The 20,299-nt window shown below is 50.4% G+C and overlaps 1 protein-coding gene across 3 annotated transcripts in view; it reads right to left on the bottom strand.

Annotated features, from left to right (window-relative positions):
- Window positions 1–8,730: 8,730 nt before the first annotated feature.
- gpatch1 (G patch domain containing 1) overlaps window positions 8,731–20,299 on the bottom strand; it is a 56,305-nt gene continuing 44,736 nt past the window's right edge. For 2 of the 3 annotated variants that reach the window (XM_041192441.1, XM_041192442.1), the window contains exons 18-20: window positions 19,804–19,964; window positions 17,292–17,461; window positions 13,839–13,906 (exon numbers count right to left, since the gene is read on the bottom strand). In XM_041192441.1, coding sequence (XP_041048375.1) covers window positions 13,873–13,906; window positions 17,292–17,461; window positions 19,804–19,964 — 365 coding nt within the window. In that variant the 3' untranslated portion in view covers window positions 13,839–13,872. Of the gene's footprint in view, window positions 10,110–13,838; window positions 13,907–17,291; window positions 17,462–19,803; window positions 19,965–20,299 lie in introns of those variants that run through there. The other variant, XM_041192443.1, reaches the window with a different exon arrangement.

The raw sequence follows: 20,299 nt of genomic DNA on the forward strand, positions 1-20,299 counted from the left end.
ACACTGACCCATTCCACACGCACTGACCCATTCCACACGCACTGACCCATTCCACACGCACTGACCCATTCCCCACACACTGACCCATTCCCCACACACTGACCCATTCCCCACACACTGGCCCATTCCACACGCACTGACCCATTCCACACACACTGACCCATTCCACACACACTGACCCATTCCACACACACTGACCCATTCCCCACACACTGACCCATTCCACACACACTGACCCATTCCCCACACACACTGACCCATTCCCCACACACTGACCCATTCCACACACACTGACCCATTCCACACACACTGACCCATTCCACACACACTGACCCATTCCCCACACACTGACCCATTCCCCACACAATGACCCATTCCCCACACTGACCCATTCCACACACGCTGACCCATTCCACACACACTGGCCCCTTCCCACACACATTGACCCATTCCACACACACTGACCCATTCCCCACACACTGACCCATTCCACACACACTGACCCATTCCCCACACACTGACCCATTCCACACACACTGACCCATTCCCCACACACTGACCCATTCCACACACACTGACCCATTCCCCACACACACTGACCCATTCCCACACACTGAACCATTCCCCACACACTGACCCATTCCACACACACTGACCCATTCCACACACACTGACCCATTCCCCACACACTGACCCATTCCCAACACACTGACCCATTCCCCACACTGACCCATTCCACACACATTGACCCATTCCCCACACTGACCCATTCCACACGCACTGACCCATTCCACACGCACAGACCCATTCCCAACACACTGACCCATTCCACACACACAGACCCATTCCCCACACACTGACCATTCCCCACACACTGACCCATTCCCCACACACTGACCCATTCCACACACACTGACCCATTCCACACGCACTGACCCATTCCCCACACACTGACCCATTCCTACACACACTGACCCATTCCCCACACACTGACCCATTCCACACGCACTGACCCATTCCACACGCACTGACCCATTCCCCACACACACTGACCGATTCCACACACACTGACCCATTCCACACACACTGACCCATTCCCCACACTGACCCATTCCCCACACACTGACCCATTCCCCACACACTGACCCATTCCACACACACTGACCCATTCCCCACACACTGACCCATTCCCCACACACTGACCCATTCCCCACACACTGACCCATTCCCCACACACTGACCCATTCCCCACACACTGACCCATTCCCCACACACTGACCCATTCCCCACACACTGACCCATTCCCCACACTGACCCATTCCCCACACACTGACACATTGCCCACACACACTGACCCATTCCCCACACTGACCCATTCCCCACACTGACCCATTCCCACACACTGACCCATTCCACACGCACTGACCCATTCCCCACACACACTGACCCATTCCCCACACTGACCCATTCCCCACACACTGACCCATTCCACATGCACTGACCCATTCCACATGCACTGACCCATTCCCCACACACTGACCCATTCCCCACACACTGACCCATTCCCCACACACTGACACATTCCCCACACACTGACCCATTCCCCACACACTGACCCATTCCCCACACACTGACCCATTCCCAACACACTGACCCATTCCCAACACACTGACGCATTCCCCACACTGACCCATTCCCAACACACTGACCCATTCCCACACACTGACCCATTCCACATGCACTGTCCCATTCCACACACTGACCCATTCCACACACACTGACCCATTCCCCACACTCTGACCCATTCCACACACACTGACCCATTCCCCACACAGCGACCCATTCCCCACACACTGACCCATTCCCCACACACTGACCCATTCCACACACTGACCCATTCCCACACACACTGACCCATTCCACACACACTGACCCATTCCACACACACTGACCCATTCCACACACACTGACCCATTCCCCACACACTGACCCATTCCACACACTGACCCATTCCCACACACACTGACCCATTCCACACACACTGACCCATTCCACACACACTGACCCATTCCACACACACTGACCCATTCCACACGCACTGACCCATTCCACACGCACTGACCCATTCCACACACACTGACCCATTCCACACACACTGACGCATTCCCCACACACTGACCCATTCCCCACACACTGACCCATTCCCCACACACTGACCCATTCCCCACACACTGACCCATTCCCACACACACTGACCCATTCCCACACACTGACCCATTCCCCACACACTGACCCATTCCACAAACACTGACCCATTCCACACACACTGACCCATTCCCACACACACTGACCCATTCCCCACACACTGACCCATTCCACACGCACTGACCCATTCCCCACACACTGACCCATTCCCCACACACTGACCCATTCCCCACACTGACCCATTCCCCACACTGACCCATTCCACACACACTGACCCATTCCACACGCACTGACCCATTCCACACACACTGACCCATTCCACACACACTGACCCATTCCACACGCACTGACCCATTCCCCACACACTGACCCATTCCACACATACTGACCCATTCCCCACACTGACCCATTCCCCACACACTGACCCATTCCCCACACACTGACCCATTCCCCACATCTAAACACACCTCTGTGAGTGATTTTCAGTGTGTGAAATGAACTGTGTGTATGTATGGACCGTGAGACGAACCGTGAAGCCTCTACTGTTGAATGGTGTATGAGGTACTGACTTGATAGCAGCATTTGGGTATAAACAGTCCTGTGCAGTAACATCCTGTCCTGCACTTGTTTCTATGATCCAGTAGAAACAGTTTGCTCTCCATGTGTCTGTGTCAACACTCCCTGATCAATGTTTCACTGTGGACAATTCACTCATAGACAGCCATCAGCAATCAGCAGCTTCTTTGGGATTTGGATGTGAGTAGGGTTTCTGTGTGCTGGGGGCAAGGAGCTGTATATGGTATGATGATTGTGACAATCATTGTCTGCTCTGTCTCTCACCTCTTCTACTCCCATGTCTATTCAACCATTCAGTATTCCCATGATAACCAAGTGTTCATTCAGCTCTGTCCCTGTCCATACTGAGTGTCTCCCCCATTACCTGTGAATCCCACCCATCCTCTTGTGTATCCTGCCCTCACCCTGTGTATACCCTCCCCTGTGCATACCCCCTCCCTGTGAATCCTATTCACTCCCTGTGTACCCTACTCATTCTCCCGCCCTCTCCCTGTGTATCTCCCTTCCCTGTGTATCTCACCCATGGTCCTGTGTATCCCACCCCATGCTGTGTATCCCCCTCCTGCTGTGTAACCCCCCTTGCCTTGTAAATCCCATTCTCCGCTGTGTATTCAGCACCTTCCTGTTCCTGTGTCACAGGCTCAAGAAGCTAAATGTCCTCCTGGTTTGAGCCATTTTCCTCTAAACCTTGACCTACTGACCTATGTTGGAAGGTCACATAAAGAGATTATTGGGGGATTAGGAAGCTGGGGAGAGTTTAGAGTTGGGGATATATTGTGGGAATGTTTTCTCATTTTTCAAGGGATGTGGGATTCACTGGCTGGACCCGCATTTATTGCCCATCCCCAATTACCCTTTTGAAGGTGGTGGTGAGCTGCCTTCTTGAACCACTGCAGTCCATGTGGTGTATGTGCACCCACAGTGCTGGTTGCAGATAAGGAGACTTGCTTTGGTGGTGGTTGGGGGGGGAGGGGGGGTGGGGTGGGTTTGTGTAGGGGTATTGGAGGCGAGGTTGTGATTTGGGATAGAGCTGCCTAGGTTTGTGTTGAGGGGAAGGAATGTTCAGCTTGTGGTGTTGGGGGTTTGTGATGGCAGGCTTTAGACAATGAAGGGGCTACAATCACTGCGTCGGCACCGATCAGTCAGGTAGCTGACCTGTTTCTATCTCCATGGGCAATGCTGATTGTTGGGGTACCTTACCTGTGCCGATATCAATGGCGGCGCTGGTTGTTGGGGTACATTATCTGTGCCTGTCTCCATGGCGACGCTGGTTGTTGGGGTACCTTACCTGTGCCTGTCTCCATGGCGACGCCAGTTACCTTACCTGTGCCGATCTCCATGGCGGCGCTGGTTGTTGGGGTACATTACCTGTGCCTGTCTCCATGGCGATGCTGGTTACCTTACCTGCGCCTGTCTCCGTGGCGACGCCGGTAACCTTACCTCTGCCTGTCTCCGTGGCGACGCCGGTTACCTTACCTGTGCCTGTCTCCGTGGCGACGTCGGTTGCCTTACCTGTGCCTGTCTCCGTGGTGACGCCGGTGACCTTACCTGTGCCTGTCTCCGTGGCGACGCTGGTGAACATACCTGTGCCTGTCACCGTGGCGACGCTGGTGAACATACCTGTGCCTGTCACCGTGGCGACGCCGGTTACCATACCCGTGCCTGTCTCCGTGGCGACGCCGGTGACCTTACCTGTGCTGTCTCCGTGGCGACGCTGGTGACCTTACCCGTGCCTGTCTCCGTGGCGACGCCGGTGACCTTACCTGTGCCTGTCTCCGTGGCGACGCCGGTGACCTTACCCGTGCCTGTCTCCGTGGCGACCCCGGTGACCTTACCTGTGCCTGTCTCCGTGGCGACCCCGGTGACCTTACCCGTGCCTGTCTCCGTGGCGACCCCGGTGACCTTACCTGTGCCTGTCTCCGTGGCGACCCCGGTGACCTTACCCGTGCCTGTCTCCGTGGCGACCCCGGTGACCTTACCTGTGCCTGTCTCCGTGGCGACCCCGGTGACCTTACCCGTGCCTGTCTCCGTGGCGACCCCGGTGACCTTACCCGTGCCTGTCTCCGTGGCGACCCCGGTGACCTTACCTGTGCCTGTCTCCGTGGCGACCCCGGTGACCTTACCCGTGCCTGTCTCCGTGGCGACCCCGGTGACCTTACCTGTGCCTGTCTCCGTGGCGACGCCGGTGACCTTACCTGTGCCTGTCTCCGTGGCGACGCCGGTGACCTTACCTGTGCCTGTCTCCGTGGCGACGCCGGTGACCTTACCTGCGCCTGTCTCCGTGGCGACCCCGGTGACCTTACCTGCGCCTGTCTCCGTGGCGACCCCGGTGACCTTACCTGTGCCTGTCTCCGTGGCGACGCCGGTGACCTTACCTGTGCCTGTCTCCGTGGCGACCCCGGTGACCTTACCTGCGCCTGTCTCCGTGGCGACGCCGGTGACCTTACCTGTGCCTGTCTCCGTGGCGACCCCGGTGACCTTACCTGTGCCTGTCTCCGTGGCGACCCCGGTGACCTTACCCGCGCCTGTCTCCGTGGCGACCCCGGTGACCTTACCTGCGCCTGTCTCCGTGGCGACCCCGGTGACCTTACCTGCGCCTGTCTCCGTGGCGACCCCGGTGACCTTACCTGCGCCTGTCTCCGTGGCGACCCCGGTGACCTTACCTGTGCCTGTCTCCGTGGCGACCCCGGTGACCTTACCTGTGCCTGTCTCCGTGGCGACCCCGGTGACCTTACCCGTGCCTGTCTCCGTGGCGACCCCGGTGACCTTACCTGTGCCTGTCTCCGTGGCGACGCCGGTGACCTTACCTGTGCCTGTCTCCGTGGCGACCCCGGTGACCTTACCCGTGCCTGTCTCCGTGGCGACCCCGGTGACCTTACCTGTGCCTGTCTCCGTGGCGACCCCGGTGACCTTACCTGTGCCAGCCGATGGTTCTCCCAGGCTCTCTGCTCCTCGCTGACCCTCTCCTGGAGTTGGGAAGTTTTCAGTGTCAGGGGGTCTGGGGGAGGGTCCGGCCCCGTGTCCGGAGTGGTCACTGAGGAGAATTCGTGCAGCATTAGTCGGGGGGCGGGCAGGAGTCTGGGCTGTTCCGCCAGGCAGACCCTCACACCGCGTCCTGTCTCCCCGGCAACCCGGCGGGCGTCACAGGCCCCGCCCACCTCCGGCGCATGCGCGGCCGGGTAAACGCTCGGCGAGTGGAATCCGGTTGGAAATCGGTTTAAAATCGGGAGGAGTCGGCATCGGGAGCCCGAAGCGCGTGGGGACGGCCGTTACCATGGGGACGGAGTCACGTGCCGAGCCCCCCCCCCCCCCTCCCCCGCCCCCCGGCGCACGCGGGGGCGGGGGCGGGGGCGGAGCCACAGGGTGAGGCTGACCCCTGACCCCTGACCCGGGCCCAGTCCCTCTGGTGGCCCCTGGGGGATATTGTTGGGCTGTTTGCAGGATCTGGCCCCAGCATTTGTGTTGCCCTGGAGAAGGTGGTGGTGATGGTCACACAAACTGGGGATGTTTCCACCCCCCCCCCCCACCCCCCCCACGGTGTTTAGAACCTTAAAGGGCCAATTTGATCAAAGATGTGGAGATCATGAGGGGGCGCAGACGTGGATGGAGAGTCCAGGACCAGGAGGGCAGAGCCTAAAAATCAGAGCCAGACCTTCCACCGGTGAGGACCGGGAAACACGTCTTCACACCAAGGGGTAGAAGTTTGGGATTCTTTCACAAACACCGTAACGCTGGGGTTAAAGCAAATAACCGCGGACGCTGGAGGTCCAAAACAAAAACAGGATTGCCTGGAAAAACTCAGCAGGTCCGGCAGCGTCGGCGGGAGAGGACCAGTTGATGTTTCCAGTCTGAATGACTCTTCAACAGAACTAAGTAAAAATAGGAAAGAGGTGAAACATAAGCTGGTTTAAGGGGGGTGGGGTGGGGGGGGGGGGTGGGGGTGGGACAGGTAGAGCTGGATAGAGATAAAAACAAAAAAACTGCGGATGCTGGAAATCCAAAACCAAAACAAAAACAGAATTACCTGGAAAAACTCAGCAGGTCCGGCAGCATCGGCGGAGAAGAAAAGAGTTGACGTTTCGAGTCCTCATGACCCTTCGACAGTTCTGTCGAAGGGTCATGAGGACTCGAAACGTCAACTCTTTTCTTTTCTTTTCCGCCGATGCTGCCGGACCTGCTGAGTTTTTCCAGGTAATTCTGTTTTTGTTTTTGTTTTAGAGCTGGATAGAGGGTCAGTGAGAGGTGGAGACAACCAAAAGATGTCACAGACAAAAGGACAAAGAGGTGGTGATATTATCTAAGGAATGTGCTAATTAAGGGTAGAAAGAAGGACGAGCAAGGTACAGATAGCCCTAGTGGGGTGGGGATGGGGGGAAGGAATCGAAATAGGCTAAAAGGTTGGGATAAAACAATGGATGGAAATACATTTATAAATAATGGAAATAGGTGGGAAAAGAAAAATCAATATAAATTATTGGACAAAAACAGGGGATGGTCGGAACAGGGGTGGGGATGGAGGAGAGAGTCCATGATCTAAAATTGTTGAACTCAGTATTCAGTCCGGAATGCTGTAAAGTGCCTAGTCGGAAGATGAGGTGCTGTTCCTCCAGTTTGCGTTGAGCTTCACTGGAACAATGCAGCAAGCCAAGGACAGACATGTGGGCATGAGAGCAGGTTGGTGTGTTGAAATGGCAAGCGACAGGGAGGTTTGGGGCATGCTTGCGAACCATAATGCTAGCTCAATTAATTTTAATTCTGAGCTTGGTAGATCTTTTTAAAGCAAATGTATTAAGGGACATGAGAGAAAGGTGGGTTTACACTAGAGTTAGGTCACAGATCAGCCATAATTTAATTGAATGGCAAACAGGCTCCTGAGGTTAAATGGCCTCCTCCTGTTCCTTTACATCGCGTAACTGGCTGACATACCATCCAGTGGTGGAGGGAGCGAATGTTTAAGCTGGTGGATGGGTTGCTTATCAAGTGGGCTGCTTTTCCCTGGATGGTGTTGAGCTTCAATTGTTGTTGGAGCTGCACTCATCAGACATGTGGAGAATAATCCATCACATTCTGACTTGTGCCTTGTATAATGCGGACAGGCTTTGGGGAGTTAGGAGGTGAGTTTCTCTTTGCAGAATTCCCAGCCTCTGATCTGTTCTTGTAGTCACAGTATTTATATGGCTAGTCCAGTTCTGCTTCTGGTCAATGGTAACCCCCGGGATGTTGATAAGTGGGGTATTCAGCGATGATGATGCCATTGAAAGGCAAGGGGAGATGGTTAGATTCTCTCTTGTTGGAGGTGGTCATTTCCTGGTATTTGTGTGAATATTATTTGTCACTTATCAGCCCAAACCTGAATGTTGTCCAGGTCTTGCTGAATGCAGGCATGGACTGCTTCAGTATCTGAGAATTTGCAAATGCCAAAGTCATCAGCAAACATCCCCTATTCTGACCTTATGATGGGAACTATATAGCACCTTTAACCGTGGAAAACACCCAGACACTTCAAGGTAGCATTATAAGTCAAAATATTTATCTCGAGTTACATAGAAATAATAGGGCAGGAGGAATGAGAAGATCACTGGTATTAGAGCTGGAGGAAGTTAGAGAAAGGGAGGGGCAACACTATGGAGAGATTTGAAAGCAAGAACAAGAATTTTAAAATCAATGTGTCAGACTGGTAGCTAAAACATTTTAGTGAGCACGGTGGGGCAATGGTAAACAGTACTTGATCAGATTTAAAATAAGGGCACCAGTTACAAGACTGCCATGGCTGTGGAACATGGGAACAGGAGAAGGCCCTTAGACCCCCTTGAATTTCTGATCAGCCTGACTCAGTGAAGACTGGGACATGTTTTGCCCTGTTCAGATGGAACTCTAGTCACAGCTGCCTGACATAGTTCCCTCAATCCCTCATTTCACTTAGTTAAAGACAACAGAATGTTTAATTAAAGACTTTATTTAAAACAGTAAGAAAACCGTACAAAGTTCAAGGATTTAGATCCAAATTCATTCACATTTTGATTTACTGTACATGAGATTAATTGTCCCTGCTAGACCTTGACAGCAGAATATTCATTTCTAGCAGTATGACAGACTGTTTGTTTATATTGTCTTTAGTCATTTAAGCTTCCTCAGTTGCAGTAACATTTCTTTGGTGAGAATTACAGAAAGACTGCCATTTCTCTAGCCCCTTTCACAAGCTCAGGACATCCCAAAGCGCTTCTAAGTCAATGAAGTATTTTTTGAAGTATAATCACTGTAGTGATATAGGAAACGCAGCAGCCAATTTGTACTCAACAAGCTCCACATGCACACCAGCATGTGCTCCCATCCCCACCCCCCCCCACTCCAGCAAGGGATTGGACCTGTTCTACCAGTTGCTCTGAAGTCGTTCCCTGGGAGCTGGGCTGAGTGCGTCCCTGGGGAATCTCTTGCTTCAAAATCCATGTGGGACGGTATTCAGTCTCTTCTCAGGAGCCAAAGAAAGAGCTCAGCCTGTAGGAGGATGCGTTGTCACTCCATCCCCTGACAGCGCAGTACCAATAGTTTAGTGTGGGACAGATCATCCCCTCTCCATATACCCAGCACCAACCAGTGAGCCCTAGTACTGGCCAAGATCTCTAGTTATCTCTGACTTTGATCACAATATTCATGTGGAGTTAATTTTGATAAATAAAATACGTCACAACAGTTCCAGCAGCCTCAGTAAGCCAGCAGAGAATCAGAATAATCTGCGGGAGAATGAGAGACACTCACAATAAATACATTGGGGTGACAGGCAAGGGATGTAGTGGGAGGAGTTCCTTCTCTCATTCATCCTGATCCTTCCAGCTGTGCTGGTAAAGGTACTGAGCACCACAATGGAGGCTAGCAATCTAGAATTAACACTGACAGCCACACAGGCAATGCTGCAGCAAAATCAAAACAATTGCAGTAATATCTGACTGGAAGATATATTAAGACAGGAGCTCACAACAGTTCCAGGTGCTTCGAGCAAACTGGCTCATGACATTCTCACAGTTGGTTACAATCAAAAAAATATATAAGGTGGAATTTGTAGAAGGCATGTGATGCTGACAGGTCAGTGAGCTGAGCTCTTCTGTGTCAGAGTCACCGGCATTAGTGTTCCCTGTCTAGCTTCCTTTCTTTGGGCCATTATTGACAATTTACAAGAAAAGCTTCCAGCCAATAACAGTCAGGACACAATGCAGTGTGAACATGGGGAGAATGCAGGTTATCACAGAGTGACTGGCTACTCAGCTTCCCACCTCACCATCCCCTTCACTGCCACCCTGTCTCACCGTCTCTTCAACGGAGCATTTTTCAATCTGTGAAAAAATAACACAAACACCATCAGACACACTCACCCCAATAAAGGATTGGGCTTCACATCAAATCGTGAGATGGGGTCACACTTCAAGGCAACTTGAGTAAAACATATAAGATCCTGAGGGGTCTTGACAAGGTGAATGTGAAGAGGATGTTTCCTCTTGTGGGAAAATCTAGAACTAGTTTAAAAATAAGGGGTCACATATTTAAGATAGAGATGGGGAGAATTTTATTTTCTCTAGGAGGGCCACGAGTCTTTGAAACTCTTCATCAAAAGGCAGGGGAAGCAGAGTCTCTGAATATTCTTAAGGCAGAGCTAGATAGATTCTTGATAAACAAGGGGTGAAAGATTATCGGAGGTAGGCAGTAATGTGGAGTTGAGGTTACAATCAGATCAGCCATGATCTTATTGAATAGTGGAGCAGGCTCGAGGGGCCGAGTAGCCTTCTCCTGCTCCTAATTTAAAGTTCACATGTTTGTATTAGATTACTGTAAGGGTATACAAGATGTTGTGAGGATCTAATGAAGTCATGAGAAGGATTGATAGAATTTTGAGCTCTATGGGAATCAAGCTTTAGGGAAGAGAAGTGGAGTTGAGGCAGAAGATCAGCCATGATCGTATTGACTAGTGCAGGAGGCCGGAGGGGTTGAATGGTCGACTGCTGATCCTGTTTCTTATATGTTTGAGAAGATGGACTTCAGAGTGAATATTAGAGGACCCAATCCATAATGGATTGGAAGGTGGTTTCATTTCTTAAGAAATGGATTTGATGAACACAGAGAGGGAACTAAAGTGGACAGTAATAGAACAGGCCTCCTTTCATTTTTAAACTTGTTTCAGATTTTGGTAAAGTTTAATTAATGCCATCCTGATCTGCCTCTCATCAAGAAATAGTGATTATTTTAATCCACAACAGAGGTGCAATAAGAGTCAATGTTAGAGTGAGGCTGGAGTCACACGTAGACCAGACTGGGTGAAGGGTGGGACTGGAGTCACACGTAGACCAGACTGGGTGAAGGGTGGGACTGGAGTCACACTTAGACCAGACTGGGTGAAGGGTGGGACTGGAGTCACACGTAAACCAGACTGGGTAAGGGGTGGGACTGGAGTTACACGTAGACCAGACTGGGTAAGGGGTGGGACTGGAGTCACACTTAGACCAGACTGGGTGAGGGGTGGGACTGGAGTCACACATAGACCAGACTGGGTGAGGGGTGGGTCTGGAGTCACATGTAGACCAGACTGGGTGAGGGGTGGGACTGGAGTCAAATGTAGACCAGACTGGGTGAGGGGTGGGACTGGGGTCACACGTAGGCCAGACTGGGTGAAGGGTGGGACTGGAGTCACACGTAGACCAGACTGGGTGAAGGGTGGGACTGGAGTCACATGTAGACCAGACTGGGTGAGGGGTGGGACTGGAGTCAAATGTAGACCAGACTGGGCGAGGGTTGGGACTGGAGTCACATGTAGGCCAGACCAGGGTGGGGTGGGACCAGCAGGTTCCCATCCCTGAAGGTTGCTAGTTTAGGTCTTTAGTGAGTTTAGACTCACAATGACAAGCAGCATGTTTCAACATGACATCCTAAGCTTTAACCAGCAGGAACCAGGCTGCCACGCAACATAAAACATCTGCAGAGCTTCTCATCACTGTTCCAGCCCTCAGGACACTGCTTCTGGGAGTTCCACTGGAGCCAAAAGAAAAACCCCAACCCAACCCCCAATGCTACCAGTCTCCCAATCCCCAGTCTTAGCCTCCCAGGCCCTACACATCCCAGTCTCCCATTCCCCATATCTAGACCCCTTGTAGCTTATCTACACCCCCGACCCCATTGATGGCAGTGCTGGCTCATTAAATAACTTGCATTTATATAGTGCCATTCATGTAGTAACACAACACAGGGAATATAATCAAACAAAATTTTACACTGGAGTTATTTAAGGAGGTATTAAGACAGGTAACTAAAATTTTGTCAAAAAGGTAGGTTTTAAGGACCCTGTTAAAGGAGTAGACAGAGGTTTAGGGAGGAAATTCCAGAGCTTGGGGCCTCAGCAGCTAACAATACGGCCTCCATGGAGGAGAGATTAAAATTGGAGACGCTCAAGAGGCCAGAATTAGAGGAGTGCAGAGATCTCAGAGGGTTGGGGGGCTGGTGGAAATTATAGAGATAGGGAGGGATGAGACCATGGAGGGATTTGTAACAAGGATGAGAATTTTTAAAATTGAGGTGTTGTTGGTCTGGAAGCCAGTCCAGATCTGTGAGCACAGGGGGGGGCTGTGAACTAGCATATGGGCATGAGAGTTGTGGATAAGCTAAGATTTATGAAGGGTTCAAGGTATGGGGAGGTGGTGACATAGTGGTATTATCACTGGACTAGTATTCCAGAGACCCAGGGTAATGGTCCAAGGACCTGGGTTTGAATCCCACCACGGCAGATGGTGAAATTTGAATTCAGTAAAAAAAAAATCTGAAATTAAAAGTCTGATGATGGCCATGAAACCATTGCCAATTGTTGTAAAAACCCATCTGGTTCACTAATGTCCCTTTAGGAAAGGTAATCTGCTGTCCTTACCTGGTCTGGCCAACATGTGAGTCCAGACCCACAGCAATGTGGTTGACTCTTAAATGGCCTCTGAAAAAGGACAATTAGGAATGGGCAATAAATGCTGGCCCAGCCAGTAATGCCCACATCCCATGAATGAATATGGCCAGGAGAGCATTGGAGGTGTGAGAAATTGATTTTTAAAAAAAAATATTTTTGGAGAATTGTGTGTATGTGTGTGTGATTTAATTAAACCGGGCTGAGATTAATAGGAGGCAGATTGTCTGTGAGGTTGAAAACATGAAAAGGAAGATAAGTGGAGAGGAAGAAGTGTCAAGAGACATATCTGCATCTTGCAGGAGTTCCATAGCTAAATAGAAGGGAGCATATTATATTTTATTGACCCGAAAGCAAAGACAAGATGGAAACATGAAAGATCTTATGTTTGGAAGGATTTGAGTTTCAAAGAAGTGTGAGAACAATGGAACCTGAAATGAAAGGGAAAAAAAGTATTTTAGAGTTACTGCAGAGAGCTTAGGGTAGCTGTTTTGAGCTGTAGTGTTGAGCTGGAGCTGAGATGTAGCAGCCGGAGATATAGTTGGAGCTGTGGCAGAGAGAGGATGCAGTTTGAATCAACCATCCAGTCAAGCCAGCTGCAAAAAGCAGTTTTATTCTGAAATTTGAATTTTCATAACAGAGTGGAAGAGAGTTACAGTTCATGTGCTACGCCTTTAACTGAAGCTACAGCAGTTTGCCTTGGGTAATATTACTGGATTTTTTTTATACTTAAACACCTGTAAGGGAGAGTTGCCTGGAAAGTGTTTACTTTTGGGTCTGACCAAGTAGAGTGTCTTTTTGTGGGAATTTCTTGTAAGACTAAGTTTAACTGTGTATCTATAATCTTGTGTGCTTAAGTTTTCTTTTATTCTTGTTAATAAAACTTTTACTTTTAATTTTAAAATCCCAAAAGTATTACGGGACCTCTTCCTGCTGATATCAGTACATCCCCTCATCGTTATCAGAATACAAAAAAGGGTGTGGTCCGTAAGCCAAGTTTCCCTCTGGGATTTGGTTTGCGCAGCAATTAACAATAGTAAAATATCAGTGTAACAAAGACTTGGATGAAGGTTTCAGTAGATGAGCTGAAGCAGGGGGAAGATAGGCAATATAATGGGATTAAGCAGTACCCTGGAGTGCTGAAGAACCATCTGAGCCGGCAATCAGATCAGTGAATCTTTCACAAAGGGGTTTGTCCTGGGGAATAAAAACAAAAAAACTGTGGATGCTAGAAATCCAAAACAAAAACAGAATTACCTGGAAAAACTCAGCAGGTCTGGCAGCATCGGCGGAGAAGAAAAGAGTTGACGTTTCGAGTCCTCATAACCCTTCGACAGAACTTGAGTGAGTCCAAGAAAGAGGTGAAATATAAGCTGGTTTAAGGTGGGTGTGGGTGGGAGGAGAGAATGGAGGGGGATGTGGTTGTAGGGACAAACAAGCAGTGATAGGAGCAGATCATCAAAAAATGTCACAAACAACAGAACAAAAGAACACATAGGTGTTAAAAGTTGGTGATATTATCTAAACGAATGTGCTAATTAAGAATGGATGGTAGGGCACTCAAAGTATAGCTCTAGTGGGGGTGGGGGGAGCATAAAATATTTAAAAATAATGGAAATAAGTGGGAAAAGAAAAATCTATATAACTTATTGGAAAAAAAACAAAAGGAAGGAGGAAACAGAAAGGGGGTGGGGATGGAGGAGGAAGCTCAAGACCTAAAGTTGTTGAATTCAATATTCAGTCCGGAAGGCTGTAAAGTGCCTAGTCGGAAGATGAGGTGTTGTTCCTCCAGTTTGCGTTGGGCTTCACTGGAACAATGCAGCAAACCAAGGACAGACGTGGGCAAGAGAGCAGGGTGGAGTGTTAAAATGGCAAGCGACAGGGAGGTTTGGGTCATTCTTGCGGACAGACCGCAGGTGTTCTGCAAAGCGGTCGCCCAGTTTACGTTTGGTCTCTCCAATGTAGAGGAGACCACATTGGGAGCAACGAATGCAGTAGACTAAGTTGGGGGAAATGCAAGTGAAATGCTGCTTCACTTGAAAGGAGTGTTTGGGCCCTTGGACGGTGAGGAGAGAGGAAGTGAAGGGGCAGGTGTTACATCTTTTGCGTGGGCATGGGGTGGTGCCAGAGGAGGGGGTTGAGGAGTAGGGGGTGATGGAGGAGTGGACCAGGGTGTCCCGGAGGGAATGATCCCTATGGAATGCCGCCGGGGGGGGGGGTGAAGGGAAGATGTGTTTGGTGATGGCATTATGCTGGAGTTGGCGGAAATGGCGGAGGATGATCCTTTGAATGCGGAGGCTGGTGGGGTGATAAGTGAGGACAAGGGGGACCGTATCATGTTTCTGGGAGGGAGGAAAAGGTGTGAGGGCGGATGCGCAGGAGATGGGCCGGACACGGTTGAGGGCCCTGTCAATGACCGTGGGTGGAAAACCTCGGTTAAGGAAGAAGGAGGACATGTCAGAGGAACTGTTTTTGAAGGTAGCATCATCAGAACAGATGCAACGGAGGCGAAGGCGAAGGAACTGAGAGAATGGGATGGAGTCCTTACAGGAAGCGGGGTGTGAGGAGCTGTAGTCGAGGTAGCTGTGGGAGTCGGTGGGTTTGTAATGGATATTGGTGGACAGTCTATCACCAGAGATTGAGACAGAGAGGTCAAGGAAGGGAAGGGAAATGTCAGAGATGGACCATGTGAAAATGATGGAGGGATGGAGATTGGAAGCAAAATTAATAAATTTTTCCAAGTCCTGACGAGAGCATGAAGCAGCACCGAAGTAATCATCGATGTACCGGAGAAAGAGTTGTGGAAGGGGGCCAGAGTAGGACTGGAACAAGGAATGTTCCACATACCCCATAAAGAGACAGGCATAGCTGGGGCCCATGCGGGTACCCATAGCCACACCTTTTATTTGGAGGAAGTGAGAGGAGTTGAAGCCGATGCTGCCAGACCTGCTGAGTTTTTCCAGGTAATTCTTTTTTTTTGTCCTGGGGAAAGTGAGCAGAATGGGACAGACACTCAAAAGACCCAAATCCTAAATCAGTGAACAATTAAACAGGAGGAGGTCATTTAGTCTGGTGAGCCTGATCCACCATTCACTCAGATCACTGCTGATCTGTGATCTAACTCCAAACACCTGGCTTTTCCCCAATATCCCTCAATTCCTTTGGATAACAAAAATCTATCAATTTCAGTTTTTAAATTAATATTTGACTGACAATCGATTGCTACTTTCCAGCAGAGTTTTAAATTTCAACCATTCTTTAGCAATTTCTGACAGTTACTCTAATCTTCTGTTTGTTTTTGAACTATTATTTATTCTATCCTTTCAATCTAGGCCCTCCCCTCATCCCGCACTTACTAGTTTAAAGTCTTTGTGACCACCCTATTTATCCTTTCCGCTGGAATCCTGGTCCAGCCCAGTTCAGGTGGAGTCTATCCCAAAGGTACCGTTCCCTCCTGTCCCAGTATTGTCAATGTGCCATGAAATGGATCTCCAATTTCTATACCACTCCTTCAGTCATACATTCACCTCTCTAACCTGCTAATTCCTATTCCAATCTGCATTTGGCTCAGGTAATAATCCATGGATTATAACCCATCAGATCCTATTCTTGAATTTAGCTCTTTGTCCTCGGCGCACTATAAATAACCCCTTTTGCCCACTCTTCCCAATGTTGTTTGTGTCAACAGGAATCACAATCTCCCAATATCTTTTCAAGCCAGTTCGAGCTGTCACCTGGCACCAGGTAGGCAACAAACCATGTGGGACTCTCAATCCTACTTACAAAGGATGCTATCCATCCCCTAATCATTAAGTCCCGGACTACAACGTTACACTTCAATCCGAGAACCAATGCTCATCATCTGTTTTAACTGTGTGTGTGTGTGTGTGTGTGTGTGTGTGTGTGTGTGTGTGTGTGTGTGTGTGTGTGTGTGTGTGTGTGTCTGTGTGTGTGTGTGTGTGTGTGTGTGGGGTGGTATCTAGAACATGGGTCACAGTCTCAGGATACGGGGTAGACAATTTAGGATTGAGATGAGGAGAAACTTCTTCACTCAGAAGGTGGTGAACCTGTGGAATTCTCTACCACAGAAGACTGTGGAGGCCAAGTTACTGAATATATTTAAGAAGGAAATTGATAGATTTCTGGACTCTGAAGGTGTCAAGGGGTATGGGGAGAGCACGGGAGTATGGTATTGAGATGGAGGATCAGCCGTGATCATATTGATAGGCGGAGGAGACCCGAAGGGCTGAATGACCTACTCCTGCTCCTAGTTTCTATGTTTCTATGTAATTGTATTATATTGTGAGCATTAGCTGGGGATTCATTTGTGTTCCTATAAATAGGAACAGACTGAAACTGCAGGGGTTTAGTGAGGAGGTGCATGTTTGTTAAGTGTATCTCTGTAAATAAATGCTTATAAAAGTAGATAAAGATTGATTCCAGTTCTATCCTTCACCACACACACTCCTTCCCCACTAAATTCCCAACATTTGCACCCAGTGTGCGACATATTCTGTGACACACTTCCCCATTGGTGATTCCCAGAGAGAACACTCTCGGCTGTAACCCAGAGAATACTCACCGCTTCAGCAGATCTGCATGGGACACAGAGGGGGGCTCTTTGCCCTCTTTGCCACTGTCACTCCCGCCACTACCCTGCTGTGGTCTGGAGTCTCCTGAGCTGTTGTCACTGTCCTGCGGGTTCCTGCTCCTTGGTTTTGATCGGTGTTTGTGCTTCTTGTGTTTCTTTCTCTGCCGAGCAAAAGAAACAAATTTCTATAATGTCCTCCACCATCTATACAAGTGACGAAGCACTTCTTGAAGTGTAGTCATCGTTCTAATATAGGTAAAACAGAGCCAATCTCCACAGACAAGCTTCCTCAATACTGACCCTCTGACAGTGCAGCACTCCCTCAGTACTGACCCTCCGACAGTGCAGCACTCCCTCAGTACTGACCCTCCGACAGTGCAGCACTCCCTCAGTACTGACCCTCCGACAGTGCAGCACTCCCTCAGTACTGACCCTCCGACAGTGCAGCACTCCCTCAGTACTGACCTTCCGACAGTGCAGCACTCCCTCAGTACTGACCCTCTGACAGTGCAGCACTCCCTCAGTACTGACCCTCTGACAGTGCAGCACTCCCTCAGTACTGACCCTCCGAAAGTGCAGCACTCCCTCAGTACTGACCCTCCGACAGTGCAGCATTCCCTCAGTACTGACCCTCCGACAGTGCAGCACTCCCTCAGTACTGACCCTCCGACAGTGCAGCACTCCCTCAGTACTGACCCTCCGACAGTGCAGCACTCCCTCAGTACTGACCCTCCGACAGTGCAGCACTCCCTCAGTACTGACCCTCCGACAGTGCAGCACTCCCTCAGTACTGATCCTCCGACAGTGCAGCACTCCCTCAGTACTGACCCTCCGACAGTGCAGCACTCCCTCAGTACTGACCCTCTGACAGTGCAGCACTCCCTCAGTACTGACCCTCTGACAGTGCAGCACTCCCACTGTACGGCACAGGGTATGTCAGCCTGGATTATACGTTCCCCAATGGGCTTGAATCAATGATTCTTTGACTCAGAGGTGAGATTCCAAACCACTGAACCACTATAAGAGACCAGACACCAAGCTTCACTTAGGACCTACAGGATGGCTCTGTACAATGGATCCATTTCAATCATGCGAAATAGCCAGGCTGAGAATTCACATATATGTTTATAAATCAGGGTTGTGTTCTAGTATTTTCAAGCTGGTGAAGCACCTCAAGGCACAGGACTCTCACTGGTGGCCAGATCAATAAGAACATTGCGTGGGAGCACTGGGAAATTTACAAGATTGGAAGAGGGCACGAGGTATAACCACATCAAAAATCACTGCGAGTGCACTCTACTCTAACTTCCCATGAAGCCCCCATAAACAGAGACTGTTAAAGGAACATCCGTGAGGGTCTCAGCCAGTTTCCTTCAGTGGGGACAGTGTGGGCTGGTCAGTGTCCCTCAGTGGGGAGGGTGTGGGCTGGTCAGTGTCCCTCAGTGGGGAGGGTGTGGGCTGGTCAGTGTCCCTCAGTGGGGAGCGTGTGGGCTGGTCGGTGTCTCTCAGTGGGGAGGGTGTGGGCTGGTCGGTGTCTCTCAGTGGGGAGGGTGTGGGCTGGTCAGTGTCTCTCAGTGGGGAGGGTGTGGGCTGGTCAGTGTCTCTCAGTGGGGAGGGTGTGGGCTGGTCAGTGTCCCTCAGTGGGGAGGGTGTGGGCTGGTCAGTGTCCCTCAGTGGGGAGGGTGTGGGCTGGTCAGTGCCTCTCAGTGGGGAGAGTGTGGGCTGGTCAGTGTCTCTCAGTGGGGAGGGTGTGGGCTGGTCAGTGCCTCTCAGTGGGGAGGGTGTGGGCTGGTCAGTGCCTCTCAGTGGGGAGAGTGTGGGCTGGTCAGTGCCTCTCAGTGGGGAGGGTGTGGGCTGGTCAGTGTCCCTCAGTGGGGAGGGTGTGGGCTGGTCAGTGCCTCTCAGTGGGGAGAGTGTGGGCTGGTCAGTGTCTCTCAGTGGGGAGCGTGTGGGCTGGTCAGTGTCGCTCAGTGGGGAGGGTGTGGGCTGGTCAGTGTCTCTCAGTGGGGAGGGTGTGGGCTGGTCAGTGTCTCTTAGTGGGGAGGGTGTGGGCTGGTCAGTGTCTCTCAGTGGGGAGGGTGTGGGCTGGTCAGTGTCCCTCAGTGGGGAGGGTGTGGGCTGGTCAGTGTCCCTCAGTGGGGAGAGTGTGGGCTGGTCAGTGTCTCTCAGTGGGGAGGGCCTTGGCTGGGCCACAATGTTGTACGATTATTGTCTCAGTGAATAGGCAGAAGGTGAATGGAATCAATGGTATTCTGGGACAACAAATACTGGGCCAGAGACCCTGGAGACTGTATTGAATGATCGGGGAGTGGGGGTGTGCGCAGGGTGGGGAAGAGCAGTCTCCCATTTCAATTCTCTCTGTGGAGGTGACGCTCTGGCTGTGATGCATAGCATTTCCGAGCAACAGGACGGATTCAGCTCAGAGAATTTATACCGGGTGTCTCAGGGCGTTTCCAACACATTCGTTCCCCTCCAGCACATTCCCCAAATGCTCTGAACTGACCTTCTCCTTTTTTGCTTTCTTTCCCTTCTGTCTGTCTTTGTGTTTCTTTTTCTGTTTGTCCTTCTGCTGAGCTGTGCTGCTACTGCATTCCTCTGACCACCTGCATTTCGATACTGGAGAACCCGTGTTGTAATCGGGCGATGGGCGGGAGTTACCTTCAGCTGAACAGAAATCACAACCCACATTACATCAATGACTGTAAATCACTCATCCTAAACCAAATAGATACCAAGTATAATCTCCTCTATAAAATCTAAGCTTTTACTGAGTGCAACATTCCTCTATGTAATCTATATCACACCTAACCAAGTATACTCTCCTGTGCATCTAATCTATGTCATTAGTAATCTAAACTGCTACTGACTGTCACACTTGTACATCATAGAATCATATAGCATGAGGTCATTCAGCCCACTGCATCAGTGCCGGCTCTTTGAAAGAGCTAGCCAATTAGTCCTTGCTCTTACCCAATAGCACTGTTATTTTCCCCATTAAG

This window comes from Carcharodon carcharias, chromosome 7 (assembly GCF_017639515.1).
Source record: "Carcharodon carcharias isolate sCarCar2 chromosome 7, sCarCar2.pri, whole genome shotgun sequence".
NCBI lineage: Eukaryota > Metazoa > Chordata > Chondrichthyes > Lamniformes > Lamnidae > Carcharodon > Carcharodon carcharias.